Genomic DNA, 13,529 nt, shown 5'->3' with positions numbered 1-13,529 from the left:
GTGCAGTGGCCTGAACTCAGCTCACTGCTACCTCCGCCTCCTGGGTTCAAGCAATTCTCCTGTCTCAGCCTCCAGAGTAGCTGGGATTACAGATGTGCACCACCACGCCCGGCTTATTTTTGTATTATTAGTAGAGATGGAGTTTTCACCATGTTGGCCAGGCTAGTCTCGAACTCCTGACCTCAGCTGATCCTCTCACCTCAGCCTCCCAAATTGTTGAGATTATAGGCATAAGCCACCGCGCCCAGCCAATTTTTTTGTATTTTTAGTAGAGACAGGGTTTTACCATGATGTCCAGGCTGGTCTCCAACTCCTGACCTCAGATGATCCACCCACCTTGGACTCCCAACACACCCAGCCAGGATGCAGTTATTTTTACAAGGGGCTGGCCTCATTTCCTTTGGGTATATACCCAGAATTGGAATTGCTGGATTATACAGTAGTTCTGTTTTTAATTTTTTGAGGAATCTCCATACTGCTTTCCATAATGACTGCACCAACTTACCTTCCCATCAATGTAAAAACTTTCTCTTTTCTCCACATCCTCACCAACACGTGTTCTGGGTGACTGGGAAGTCCAAGATCAAGGCTCCAGCAAATTCACTGTCTGGGGAGGGCATGCTTCCTGGTTCACAGGTGACTGTATTCTTGGTGCATCCTCACAAGGAAAAATCAGGGAGAGAGCTCTACAGTGTCTCTTTTATAAGTACACTAATCTCATTTATAAGATGCCACTCTTATTGCCTAATCACCTCCCAAAGGCCCTATCTCCTACTATCATCACAATGGGGGTTAGGAAATTTTTTTTTAGATGGAGTCTAGCTCTGTCGTCCAAGCTGGAGTGCAGTGGCTCGATCTTGGCTCACTGCAACCTCCGCTTCCTGGGTTCAAGCCATTCTCCTCCTCAGCCTCTGGAGTAGCTGGCATTACAGGCTCCCGCCACCACACCCGGCTAATTTTTGTATGTTTATTAGAGACAGGGTTTCACCATATTGGCCAGGCTGCTCTCTTACTCCTGACCTCGGGGATCCATCTACCTCGGCCTCCCAAAGTGGTGGGATTACAGGCGTGAGCCATCGTGCCCGGCTGGAGCGGTTTTATTCACAGTTGCTAAAATTTACCAAGATGTCCTTCAGTAGGGTGAATGGATAAACTGTGGTCCATCTACATAATGAAATATTAGTAAGTGATCAAAAGAAATGAGCCAGCCAGGCGCGGTGGCTCACGCCTGTTATCCCAACACTTTGGGAGGCCGAGGGGGTTGGATCACCTGAGGTCAGGAGTTGGAGACCAGCCTGACCAACATGGAGAAAACCCATCTCTACTAAAAATAACTAAATTACCCAGGTGTGGTGGCTCATGCCTATAATCCCAGCTACTCCGGAGGCTGAGGTATGAGAATCGCTTGAACCTGGGAGGCAGAGGTTGCGGTGAGCCGAGATTGCACCATTGCACTCCAGCCTGGTCAACAAGAGCAAAACTCCATCTAAAAAAAAAAAAAAAACTGAGATTAGGAAATAGAAATTATTTTCTCCAAATTTCTCTCACTCCGTGATATAGGGAATGGGAGATAAACTTACCAAAGTTGGAAATGTCCTCTACTTAAGAGCACTAGTTCAATAAACTGGCTCCCCCAGGTTTACTGAGGGCTGATAAATTCACCTGGTTCTTTTACTTATCTAGAAACACAGTACAGATATTAAAATACCTAAATCCCCAGTGGCCGCTTTGAACATAGTGCAACCCTACATATTACTGGAAAGAGGAAAATTCAGGACTGGATTAGAGAAATGGCTAATAAAAGATGGGCTGATGGCTAATCTTAAATTCCACTCTCCCTGTCTTCCTTAGCTTCACGGTCATTTTCTGTGATCCAAAAATGTGGTAAAAAGACTGCATTTTATCTAACTACCAAAGATGTATAGGCAGGAAGGCTGTAAGAATGGCTGATGTGTCCAGTAACACACTTATAGACTAGCGCCTGGGCTTTCTCATCTTCTAACTAGTGTTCTTTTTTTGAGTTGGAGAGTGAAAGTCTCAAAAGTTGGGGATAGAAACTGGAGCTCAAAAATTACCACCACAGGCTGGGTGTGGTGGCTCATGCCTGTAATCTCAGCACTTTGGGAGGCTGAGGTGGGCGGATCACCTGAGGTCAGGAGTTGGAGACCAGCTTGGCCAACATGGTGAAACACCATCTCTACTAAAAATACAATATTGGTGAGGCATGGTGGCTCACCTGAGGTTGGGAGTTCGAGACCAGCCTGACCAACACAGAGAAACTTCGTCTCTACTAAAAATATAGAATTAGCCAGGCATGGTGGCATATGCCTGTAATCCCAGCTACTCGGGAGGTTGAGGCAGGAGAATTGCATGAACCTGGGAGGCGGAGGGTGCAGAGAGCTGAGATCACGCCATTGCACTCCAGCCTGAGCAACAAGAGGGAAACTCCATCTCAAAAAAAAAGAAAAATATTAAATTCCCCATGAAATAATGTATCAAACCCTACTAACTTATACACTTTATTTTAATTTAATTAATTCATTTGTTTATTTATTTATTTTGAGATGGAGTTTTGCTGTGTCACCCAGGCTGGATTGCAGTGGTGCCATCTCAGCTTACTGCAACCTCTGCCTCCTGGGTTCAAGCGATTCTCCTGCCTCAGCCTCCCAAGTAGCTGGGACTATAGGCGCCTGCCACCATGCTTGGCTAATTTTTTTGAATTTTTAGTAGAGATTGGGTTTCACCATGTTGGCCAGGCTGGTTTTGAACTCCTGACCTCAAGTGATCCACCGGCCTCAGCCTCCCAAAGTGCTAGGATTACAGGCATGAGCCACAGCGCCAGGCCGATAAATTTTTATTCCATATTTATTCAATAATATTTATTGAGCACTTACTGTATATCAGAAACTAGTTGAAATACATGTGATTATGACAATGAATGAGATCAACAAGTTTCCAACACTAAGAGAGCTCTCATTATGGTGGGGGTAGAGAGATGAAGCAATATATAAATATAGTAATTTTAGATGATGCTGAGTGCTATAAAGTAAATAAAAATAAATAATATGACCAGGAATGACTGAGTATGTGTAGGGCTACTTCAGATAGGTAGTCAAAGAAAACATTTTTGAATAGGTGACATTAGAAGTGAGATCTGAATGTTGCAAAGGAGGCAGCCACTCTCAAATCTGGAAGCAGACCATTCTAAGCTGTGGGAACAGCAAGAGCATAAGTCTGGAGATGGTAAGAAACTTACTGTCTCTGAGAAACAAAAGAAGGTGTGTTTGGCGTGTAACGAGCAAGTCAGGGAATGTGGTCAGATGAGATTGGAGACTTTAGCAGGGACCAGATCTTTTAGGTTTTTACAGGCCATAGTCAGGAATCATAATTTTATCCTAAGTGTGATGGCAAGCTATGCAGAGTATATCAGTGTTCTTAATAATAAACAACAAAATTAGTTTAAGGTGAAAAGCATTTAAAGAATATTAGAAGCCAGGCACAGTGGCCCATGCCTATAATTCCAACAGTTTGTGAGGCAGAGGTGAGACAATTGGTAGAGTCCAGGAGTTCAAGATCAGCCTGGGCAACATGATGAAACCCAGTCTCTACAAAAAATACAAAGATTGGTCCAGGCGTGGTGGCTTATGCCTGTAATCCCAGCACTTTGGGAGGCCAAGGCAGGCAGATCACCTGAGGTCAGGAGTTCGAGACCAGCCTGACCAACATGGAGAAACCCTGTCTCTACTAAAAATACAAAAGTAGCCAGGCGTGGTGGCGCATGCCTGTAATCCCAGCTACTCCGGAGGCTGAGGCAGGAGAATCACTTGAACCCGGGAGGCGGAGGCTGTAGTGAGCCAAGATCGCACCATTGCACTCCAGTCTGGGCAACAAGAGGGAAAGTCCATCTCAAAAAGAAAAAAAATCTAAATGACCTTAGTCCTCTGACTCAAGTCACACATCAGAAAACAGTCACCCTTGCCTGGGCACTGTAGCTCACGCCTATAATCCCAGCTACTTGGGAGGCTGAGGCAGGAGAATCACTTTAACCCAGACAGAGGTTGCGTGAGCCGAGACTGCACCACTGCACTCCAGCCTGGGCAACAGAGCAAGATCCTATCACAAAAACAACAACAACAACAAATTGCCCTTCCAGGAGTGTAATCACATTTGTAGAGAAAAGTCATGTTTGGAGGGGATGTTTAGAGATATATTGACAAATTGCAGAAGGCACTGAACCCGTTAGCTTCTATAATAGATTTCCCTTTCAGTCTCAAAACATTTCCACAGGTTGGTAATTTCTTCATTGATTTTTTTATTTTCTTTTTCTTTTTTTTTTTTTTGAGACAGAGTTTCGCTCATGTTGCCCAGACTGGAATGCAATTGTGCGACCTTGACTCACTGCAACCTCCACTTCCCAAGTACAAGCGATTCTCCTGTCTCAGCCTCCCAAGTAGCTTGGATTACAGGCATACACCACCACGCCCGGCTAATTTTTTTGTATTTAGTAGAGACAGGGTTTCATCATGTTAGTCAGGCTGGTCTTGAACTCCTGACCTCAGGTAACCCACCTGTCTTGGCTTCCCAAAGTGCTGGGATTACAGGCGTGCTCCACTGTGCCCGGCCTTGACTCGATTTTTTTTCTTAAATAAAATCAATTAACATCCATTATAAAAACTTTAAATCTACAGTAGGGTAAAAATAAAACATATAAAAACTCCTTTGCATACCCCTCATTTAGTTCTACTCCACGGAATCAACGACTGTTAATGTTTTCTTGTTTATCCTTTCAGAACTCCATTTATTGATGAGAATGGTGTCATGTAAAATGTCTTAGCCAGTGCCATGGCTCATGCTTGTAATCACAGCATTTCTGGAGGCCAAAATAGGAAGATCACTTGAGGGCAGGAGTTCGAGACCAGCCTTGGCAACACAGAGATCTCCATCTGTTTAAAAAAAAATAAAAATAAAAAAGAGTTTCGCAACACAGTCTATATATTTATTTATTTAAAATTTTTTTTGAGATGGAGTTTCACTCTTGTCACCCAAGCTGGAGTGCAGTGGCACAATCTCGGCTCACTGCAACCTCCATCTCCCAGGTCAAGCAATTCTGCTGCCTCAGCCTCCCGAGTAGCTGGGATTACAGGCGCCTGCCACCAAGCCTGGCTTTTTTTTTTTTTTTTTTTTTGGTTTTTTTAGTAGAGATGGAGTTTCACCATGTTAGTCAGGCTGGTCCCAAACTCCTGACCTCAGGTGATCCACCTGCCTTGGCCTCCCAAAGTGCTGGGATTACAGGCATGAGCCACGCACCCAGCCGCCGTCTATATATTTAATATATACATCAAAATATGTTAAATCTGGAAAACAATTTTCATCGAAGGGCAAAGTAATCTTTCTAAAATACATTTTAAAATTTCAAAGTGGTAAGAAAGTTATGGAGGCAGAAATGGTGCAAGAACATTAGAAACACCATCACACCAGCTGGGCATGGTAAGGTACACCTGCAATCCCAGCTACTCGGGAGGCTGAGGTGGAGGATCACTGTAACCTGGGAGTTTGAGACCAGCATGGGCAGCATAGTGAGACCCCCATCTTTGAAAAACAAACAAAAAAAACTATCACAGTTGGATTTTAATAGAGGACACTAAGAGTAAACAACACTACATGTGAAACAAATTGATAGAGCCTAGACTATGTCTCGAGTTATAACTGAAAATATACGCTTCCTCATTTATAATTTAGAGTAATGATTGCTGGGAAATGCCGTCTCATGCATGTAACTCTTTTAATTCCCACTTGGCCGCATAAGAATAGATCCTGGGCCTGGAATACTTCCTTACCAAGAGGTAAAAGAGCCCGGACGGGTGCAGTGGCTCATGCCTGTAATCCCAGCACTCTGGGAGGCAAGCAGATCACTTGAGGCCAGGAGTTCGAGACCAGTCTGGCCAACATAGTGAAACTTAATGTATACTAAAAATACAAAAATTAGCTGGGTGTGGTGGTACACATCTGTAGTCCCACCTACTAGGGAGGCTAATGCACGAGAACTGCTTGAACCTGGGAGGTGGAGGTTGCAGTGAGCCAAGATTGGGCCACTGTACTCCAGCCTGGGCAACAGAGCAAGACTCTGTCTCGAATTAAAAAAAAAAAAAGGCCGGGTGCGGTGGCTCACACCTGTAATCTCAGCACTTTGGGAGGCTGAGGTGGGCAGACCAAGAGGTCAGGAGATCGAGACCATCCTGGCTAACATGGTGAAACCCCCATCTCTACTAAAAATACAAAACTTAGGGGGGCGTGGTGGCGGGCACCTGTAGTCCCAGCTACTCAGGAGGCTGGGGCAGAAGAATGGCATGAACCTGGGAGACAGAGCTTGCAGTGAGCCGAGATTGTGCCACTGCACTCCAGCCTGGGCGACAGAGTGAGACTGTCTCAAAAAAAAAAAAGAGCCCATGTAACCTGTGCTGGCTTATTGTCTTCTGTGAGACTATCTTTCCCTGTGGCAAGCCCAATGCGCCAGAGGGGTGCGCATAGCCAATTTCCCTGCACTGGCTGCCAGGAAGCTGATCTTGCTCTGTAAGTAAAGCATTGCTCCACCCATGGCTTGACTGCATTGTTTTGCACAACTCTGATACCGAGGTGCATTGAGTGGAGACATTTGGAGTGCTATTCTTGTCGGTTGGCACAGTGATGATCTTTGCAATCCTCCATGTGCTGGGAGTCATTCCCTCAGTGTTGGTAACCAGTGTTCAGAGTTCTGCTCTCCTGGGATTGATAACTGGGTGCACCATATTTTGCTTAATGATCAAGTGAGTCCAGGCGTGGTGGCTCACACCTGGATTCCCAGCACTTTGGGAGGCCGAGGCGGGCGGACCATCTGAGATTAGGAGTTTGAGACCAGCCTGGCCAACATGGTGAAATCCAGTCTTTACTAAAAATACAAAAATTAGCTGGGCATAGTGGCGCGTGCCTGTAACCCCAGCTACTTGGGAGGCTGAGGCAAGAGAATTGCTTGAACCCAGGAGGTAGAGGTTGCAGTGAGCAGAGATCGCGCCATTGCACTCCAGCCTGGGTGACAGAGTGAGACTCTGTCTCACAAAACAAACAAAAAACAATGATCAAGTGAGATAATATTTAAACATTTCTACATAAATATACATAAATAATACATTAAAATTCTATATACGGTCTAGTGCTGTTAAAACTGTTGATATTGGCTGGGCGTGGTGGCTCACGCCTATAATCCCAGCACTTTGGGAGGCCGAGGCGGGCGGATCACAAGGTCAGGAGATCGAGACCATCCTGGCTAACACAGTGAAGCCCCGTCTCTACTAAAAATACAAAAATTAGCCGGGCATGGTGGTGGGTGCCTGTAGTCCCAGCTACTAGGGAGGCTGAGGCAGGAGAATGGCGTGAACCCGGGAGGCGGAGCTTTCAGTGAGCCAAGATCGCACCACCGCACTCCAGCCTGGGCGACAGCGCAAGACTCCGTCTCAAAAACAAGCAAACAAACAAACAAAAAAGCTGTTGATACTGTCCTTAATTCCTTCCAAAAATCACATGAGCTTCTGCCAATAGCTAGAGAGGAAAGACAATCATCAGATATATTTAGCATCAAAGGAACAAACAGGACAAAATTATCAATTCTGTACTGCAATCAATAAAAAGCTAATGTCTGTATTTGTACATTTGGTAATATGATTACATGTTAGATGGTGGCATGCATATGTGAGTGTGTGCCTGTGTGTGTTTTGAGTAGAGTGAAAAATAGACAGTAAGTGGTTTTTCTGCCACTGGCTGGAACATTAAAAAGTTTATGGGCACCGGGTGTGGTGGCTCACGCCTGTAATCCCAGCACTTTGGGAGGTCCAGACTGGTGGATCACCTGAGGTTGGGAGTTCGAGATCAGCCTAACCAACATGGAGAAACCACGTCTCCACTAAAAATACAAAATTAGCTGGGCGTGGTGGCGCATGCCTGTAATCCCAGCTACTCGGGAAGCTGAGGCAGGAGAATGGCTTGAACCTGGGAGGCGGAGGGTGCAGTGAGCCGAGATGGCGCCATTGCACTCCAGCCTGGGTAACAAGAGCGAAACTCCGTCTCAAAAAAAAAAAAAAAAGTTTATGGGCATACCCAATAATGATGGAAACACAAACCAACTCCGGAAGTCAATATATTCCTTCTACTTCCTTTTATTTTACAAGAAACACTTTCTTACCTCGTATGTTTTTTCTTATGCTTTCTCTTGGACATTTCTTTATTATATTTCTTCCTCGTTTTACAAAACCATTGACTTATCTGCAAAAAAATGAGGTGTGGGAGGTGATTAATACAGGAATAAGGATATTGGTCTATATTAGCAATAGTACTATACAAGTGACTTTGTCTATCAATGAAGAAATGTCTATTAATGCTGTCATACCTGTTTATGTGTCATGTCAAATTCAAATGAGAGTGATAGACTCTCTTGTATAGTGGGGCACCTGTTTAACTTAAACTTTGCCCAGAGAGTATCCATGAGGGATTTGCTGACTAATCTTTTCTCGGGATACTGTTTCTGTTTCTCATTTTCCCTTTTCCTTTTGTTTTCCTGTTCATCTTGCAGCTCCTTTTCATTTTTTTCTTCTTTTTCTCGTTCTCTCTTTCTGCCTGCTTCTCCTCCTTCTTCTCTCCATTTCTGCTTTCCGTTTTGTTCATCTTCACTGTAATTTCCAGTTGATTGTTCTGGATTTTGATCCCAAGGCATAGCTGGTTGTTTCTGTATAAAAAGATCCGTGGAATAAAATCAAGCTGCAGCTAAATTTGACTTTCAGAGCATAGTCAACAATCTTCCCTGGGAGAATATATTTGATTTTCCTAAGTTAGCAATGTTGTACATTGGTGGAAAACGTAGAGCAAAGAAAAAGTGAACTTGAGGCTGGGCACGGTGGCTCATGCCTGTAATCCCAGCACTTTCGGAGGCTGAGGCGGGCAGATCACGAGGTCCACAGATTGAGACCATCTTGGCTAACATGGTGAAACCCCGTCTCTACTAAAAATACAAACATTAGCCGGGCATGGTGGCACGCGCCCGTAGCCGCATGCTACTCGGGAGGCTGAGGCAGGAGGATCGCTTTAACCCGGGAGGCAGTGGCTCACGCCTGTAATCCCAGCACTTTGGGAGGCCGAGGTGGGTGGATCACCTAAGGTCAGGAGATCGAGACAAGCCTGGCCAATATGGTAAAACCCCGTCTCTACTAAAAATACAAAAATTAGCTGGGTGTGGTGGCATGCACCTGTAGTTCCAGCTACTTGGGAGGCTGAGGCAGGAAAATTGCTTGAACCCAGGAGGCAGAGGTTGCAGTGGGCTGAGGTTGCGCCACTGCACTCCAGCCTGGTGACAGAGTGAGACTGCATCTCAAAAAAAAAAAAAAAATTTTGCCAGGCATGGTGGCAGGCACATATAATCCCAGCTACTTGGGAGGCTGAGGCAGGAGAATTGCTTGAACCTGGTGGGTGGAGGTTGCAGTGAGCTGATATCGCACAATTGCACTCTAGCCTGGGCAACAGGGCCAGACTCTGTCTCAAAAAAAATAAAAATAAAAATAAGAAGAAATTCATTGCAGGGAATTGGCTTACGCAATCTTGGAACTGTCTTGGCAAGTCCGAAAGGATGGCTGGAACCCTTCGGTGTGAGATGGAGCTGCTCTCCCAAGGCAGAATTTCCTCTTAAAGCCTTAATTGATTGGATTAGGCTTTCTCAGATTATAATCCCTTTTACTTGAAGACAATTAATATGGATTTTAATTACATCTAAAAATGCCAGTAGCAAGGCCCGGCGTGGTGGCTCATGCCTATAATTCCAGCCCAGCCACTGCACTCCAGCCTGGGCGACAGAGCAAGACTCTGTCTCAAAAGAAAAGAAATTTGCTGGCCGGGCACGGTGGCTCACGCCTGTAATCCCAGCACTTTGGGAGGCCGAGGCGGGCAGATCACGAGGTCAGGAGATTGAGACCGTCCTGGCTAACACGGTGAAACCCCATCTCTACTAAAAATACAAAAAATTAGCGGGGCCTGGCGGCGGGTGCCTGTAGTCCCAGCTACTCCGGAGGCTGAGGCAGGAGAATGGCAAGAACCAGGGAGGCGGAGCTTGCAGTGAGCTGACATCCTGCCAGCTGACATCGTGCCACTGGACTGCAGCCTGGATGACAGAGCGAGACTCCCTCTCAAAAAAAAAAAAAAAAAAAAAAAGAAAAGAAATATGCCAGTGGCACCTGGTGTTTGATTGAATAAGTGGGGTCTATAGCCTACCCAAGTTGCCACATTAAAGACCATCACACTGATACTCAAACCAGACAGATATTGCCCCTAAAAAACTATAGATTAATGTCCATTATGAATATGGAGGCAAAAACTTCAACAAAATGCTAGCAATCCAAAATCCAGCAACATAGGAAAAGGATTATGCACCATAACCAAGTAGGATTTATTCTAGAAATATGTGATTAGTTCAAAATAGGAAAATCAATGTAATATATCATATGAATAGAATAAAGGAAAAAAACATGCAATCATCTCAATAGAGGCAGAAAAAGACCGTTTCTCTAAAATTTAAAGTTACCATATGACCCAGCAATTGCCCCTTTAAACAAAATGTATTATATCTATACAATAGACTATTATTTAGCCACAAAAGGAAATAAAATACTGATTCATGCTCAACATGGATGAATATTGAAAACAAGCTAAGCGAGGGGCTGGGTGTGGTGACTCACGCCTGTAATCCCAGCACTTTGGGAGGCCGAGGCGAGAGGACTGCTTGAGCCCAGGAGTTCGAAACCAGCCTGGGCAACAGAGTGAGGTCTCCTCCCCGCAAAAAATTAAAAAATGAGGTGAGAGGATCACTTGAGTCCAGGAGGTCAAAGCTGCAGTGAGTCCTGATCATGACACTGCACTCCCACCTGGGTGACAGAGCAAGACCTTGCCACACCGGAAAAAAAAAAAAAAAGAGGAAAAAGGAAAGCAAGTTAAGTGAAAGTTGAAATACAAAAAGTCATATATTGTATGATTCTGTTTACATGAAATGTCCAGCATAGGCAAACCTATAGAGACAGAAAGTAAATTAGTGATTATCAGAGATTAGGGTGGGATAAAATTCGGAGTGTCTGCTAATTGGTATACATTTTCTTTTAAAAAAATAATTTATTTATTTTTAAGAGACGGCAGTGGGTGAGGTGGGATGGCAGCTAACTGTGCTGTTGTTGGTCTTGAAATTGTCAGCTTCAGTGATCTGTCCGCCTTGGCATTCCAAAGTGCTGGGATTACAGGCGTGAGCCACCGCACCAGGCCACAAGTTTTCTTTTGTTAGAAAAAAAAAAAAAACCCTCTTGTAACCCACATCCTTCTATTGCTACCACTCCTCTTCTCAATTTCTTTTACAGAATGTGATAAAGTGTAAGAAAATTTTAAAGAGTTCTCTGTATGTGTTCTTTGCCTGTTGGTGATTTTTCTCCCCTCATTCTCTCTTGAATATTCTCCAATCAGGCTTTCACATCCACTTCCACACATTCCTCTTCAGAGTCAGACATTAATGACCCTGACATTGCAAAAAAAGTAAAATGGCCGCCAGGCACGGTGGTTCCCGCCTGTAATCCCAGCATTTTGGGAAGCCAAGGCGGGCAGATCACCTGAGGCCAGGAGTTTGAGACCAGCTTGGCCAACATGGTGAAACCCTGTCTCTACTAAAAATACAAAAATTAGCTAGGCTTGGTGGCATACGCCTGTAGTCCCAGCTACTTGAGAAGTTGAGGCAGGAGAATCGCTTGAACCCGGGAGGCAAAGATTGCAGTGAGCTGAGATTGCCCCACTGTGCTCCAGCCTGGGCAACAGAGCAAGACTCAGTCTCAAAACAAACAAACAAACAACAACAAAACAAAGGCCAGGCGTGGAGGGTCACTCCTGTAATCGCAGCACTTTGGGAGGCCGAAGTGGGTGGACCACTTGAGGTCAGGAGTTCAGGACCAGCCTGGCCAACATGGTGAAACCCCGTCTCTATTAAAAATACAAAAAACTAATCGGACATGTCTTTTGAACCCCAGGAGGGGGAGGTCGCAGTTAGTTGAGATTGTGCCACTCCAGCCTGGGCAACAGAACAAGACTGTGACTCAAGAAACAAAAACAAAAGAAAAGAAATCAAACGGCCAATTTCCCATCCCCATTTTCTTTTAAGGGTATCGTGGTGGTGAGATAGTGGGTTTGTTTTGTTTTGTTTGTTTGCTGTTTTGTTTTGTTGAGACGGAGTCTCACTCTGAAGCCCAGACTGGAGTGCAGTGGCTGGATCTCAGCTCACCACAACCTCTGCCTTCTGGGCTCGAAGGATTCTCTTGCCTCAGCCTCCTGAGTAGCTGGGACTACAGGCGTGCCTCACCAAGCCCGGCTAATTGTTGTATTTTTAGTGGAGATGGGGGGTTTCATCATCTTGGCCAGGATGGTCTTCAACTCCTGAGCTCAAGCGATCTGCCCCGCTTGGCCTCCCAAAGTGCTGGGATTTGAGGTGTGAGCCACTGTGCCTGGCCTGTCCCCATCTTACTTACTTGAATGATCAGGGGCTTCTGAAGTATCGGGATCTCTCTCCACATTGAAAGAGTTTATTCTCCCACTTCCTGAACACCATCCTTTCCTGGGGCTTCCTCAAGTCAATGGCTGCTCTTTCAAAGCTTTCTTTGTTGCTCCTCTTTCCCCTACTGATTTCTGTCCCTGTGCTTTTTCAATCACACTCAAGGTTAAATCCCTTCACCTCTTATCTCCTTTACATGTAGCTCTAATCCAGGTCATCTAATCTCATGGTTTTTAATACTGCCCAAAAGGGAGATTAGTTTCAAATTTTTATTTCCAGTCTTGTATGTCAAACTCCCAATTCAATATCTCTGCTTGGATGTCTAATAAGTTATGTGAATTGAACTTAAAATTCCCCAACTCAGTTTATGGCTCCCTTCACTGAACGCTGACCCACTCAGGCCTCTCTATCTTAGTAAAGCCAACTCCATCTGCCCAGTGGTTTGAGTCAAAAAGCTTGGTGCTGTCTTTCACTTCTTCCCTTTCTCATAGCTCAACTCAGTCTGTCAGAAAGTCTTGCTTTTCTTTCTTTAAAATATATCCAGACAACTGCCACTTCTTTTTTTTTTTTTTTTTTTTTTTTTTTTGAGACGGAGTCTCACTCTGTCGCCCAGGCTGGAGTGCAGTGGCGCGATCTCTGCTCACTGCAAGCTCCGCCTCCCGGGTTCACGCCATTCTCCTGCCTCAGCCTCCAGAGTAGCTAGGACTACAGGCGCCCGCCACCGCGCCCAGCTAATTTTTTGTATTTTTAGTAGAAACGGGGTTTTACCTTGTTAGCCAAGATGGTCTCGATTTCCTGACCTCGTGATCTGCCCGCCTCGGCCTCCCAAAGTGCTGGGATTACAGGCGTGAGCCACCGCGCCCGGTGCATTGAGGAGTTTCAAAGACCAATTAGTCCTTGGTAGGGAGGTTACAGAGATGACCGACCAGATAAGGTAGAT

General features: G+C 45.1%; 1 protein-coding gene across 1 annotated transcript; it reads right to left on the bottom strand.

Annotated features, from left to right (window-relative positions):
* Positions 1-4,621: 4,621 nt before the first annotated feature.
* NANOGNB (NANOG neighbor homeobox) lies at positions 4,622-13,529 on the bottom strand. The gene is made up of 4 exons (XM_001164884.5): positions 13,358-13,529; positions 8,417-8,752; positions 8,213-8,292; positions 4,622-4,943 (listed from the first exon to the last, which is right to left on the bottom strand). Exons 1-4 carry the CDS (start codon positions 13,457-13,459, stop codon positions 4,892-4,894), a joined length of 570 nt encoding a protein of 189 aa, XP_001164884.6. The 5' UTR covers positions 13,460-13,529; the 3' UTR covers positions 4,622-4,891.

The sequence above is a fragment of the Pan troglodytes genome, chromosome 10 (genome assembly GCF_028858775.2).
Source record: "Pan troglodytes isolate AG18354 chromosome 10, NHGRI_mPanTro3-v2.0_pri, whole genome shotgun sequence".
In the NCBI taxonomy this organism is placed as follows: domain Eukaryota; kingdom Metazoa; phylum Chordata; class Mammalia; order Primates; family Hominidae; genus Pan; species Pan troglodytes.
This window is presented reverse-complemented; position numbering and strand designations above follow the sequence as displayed.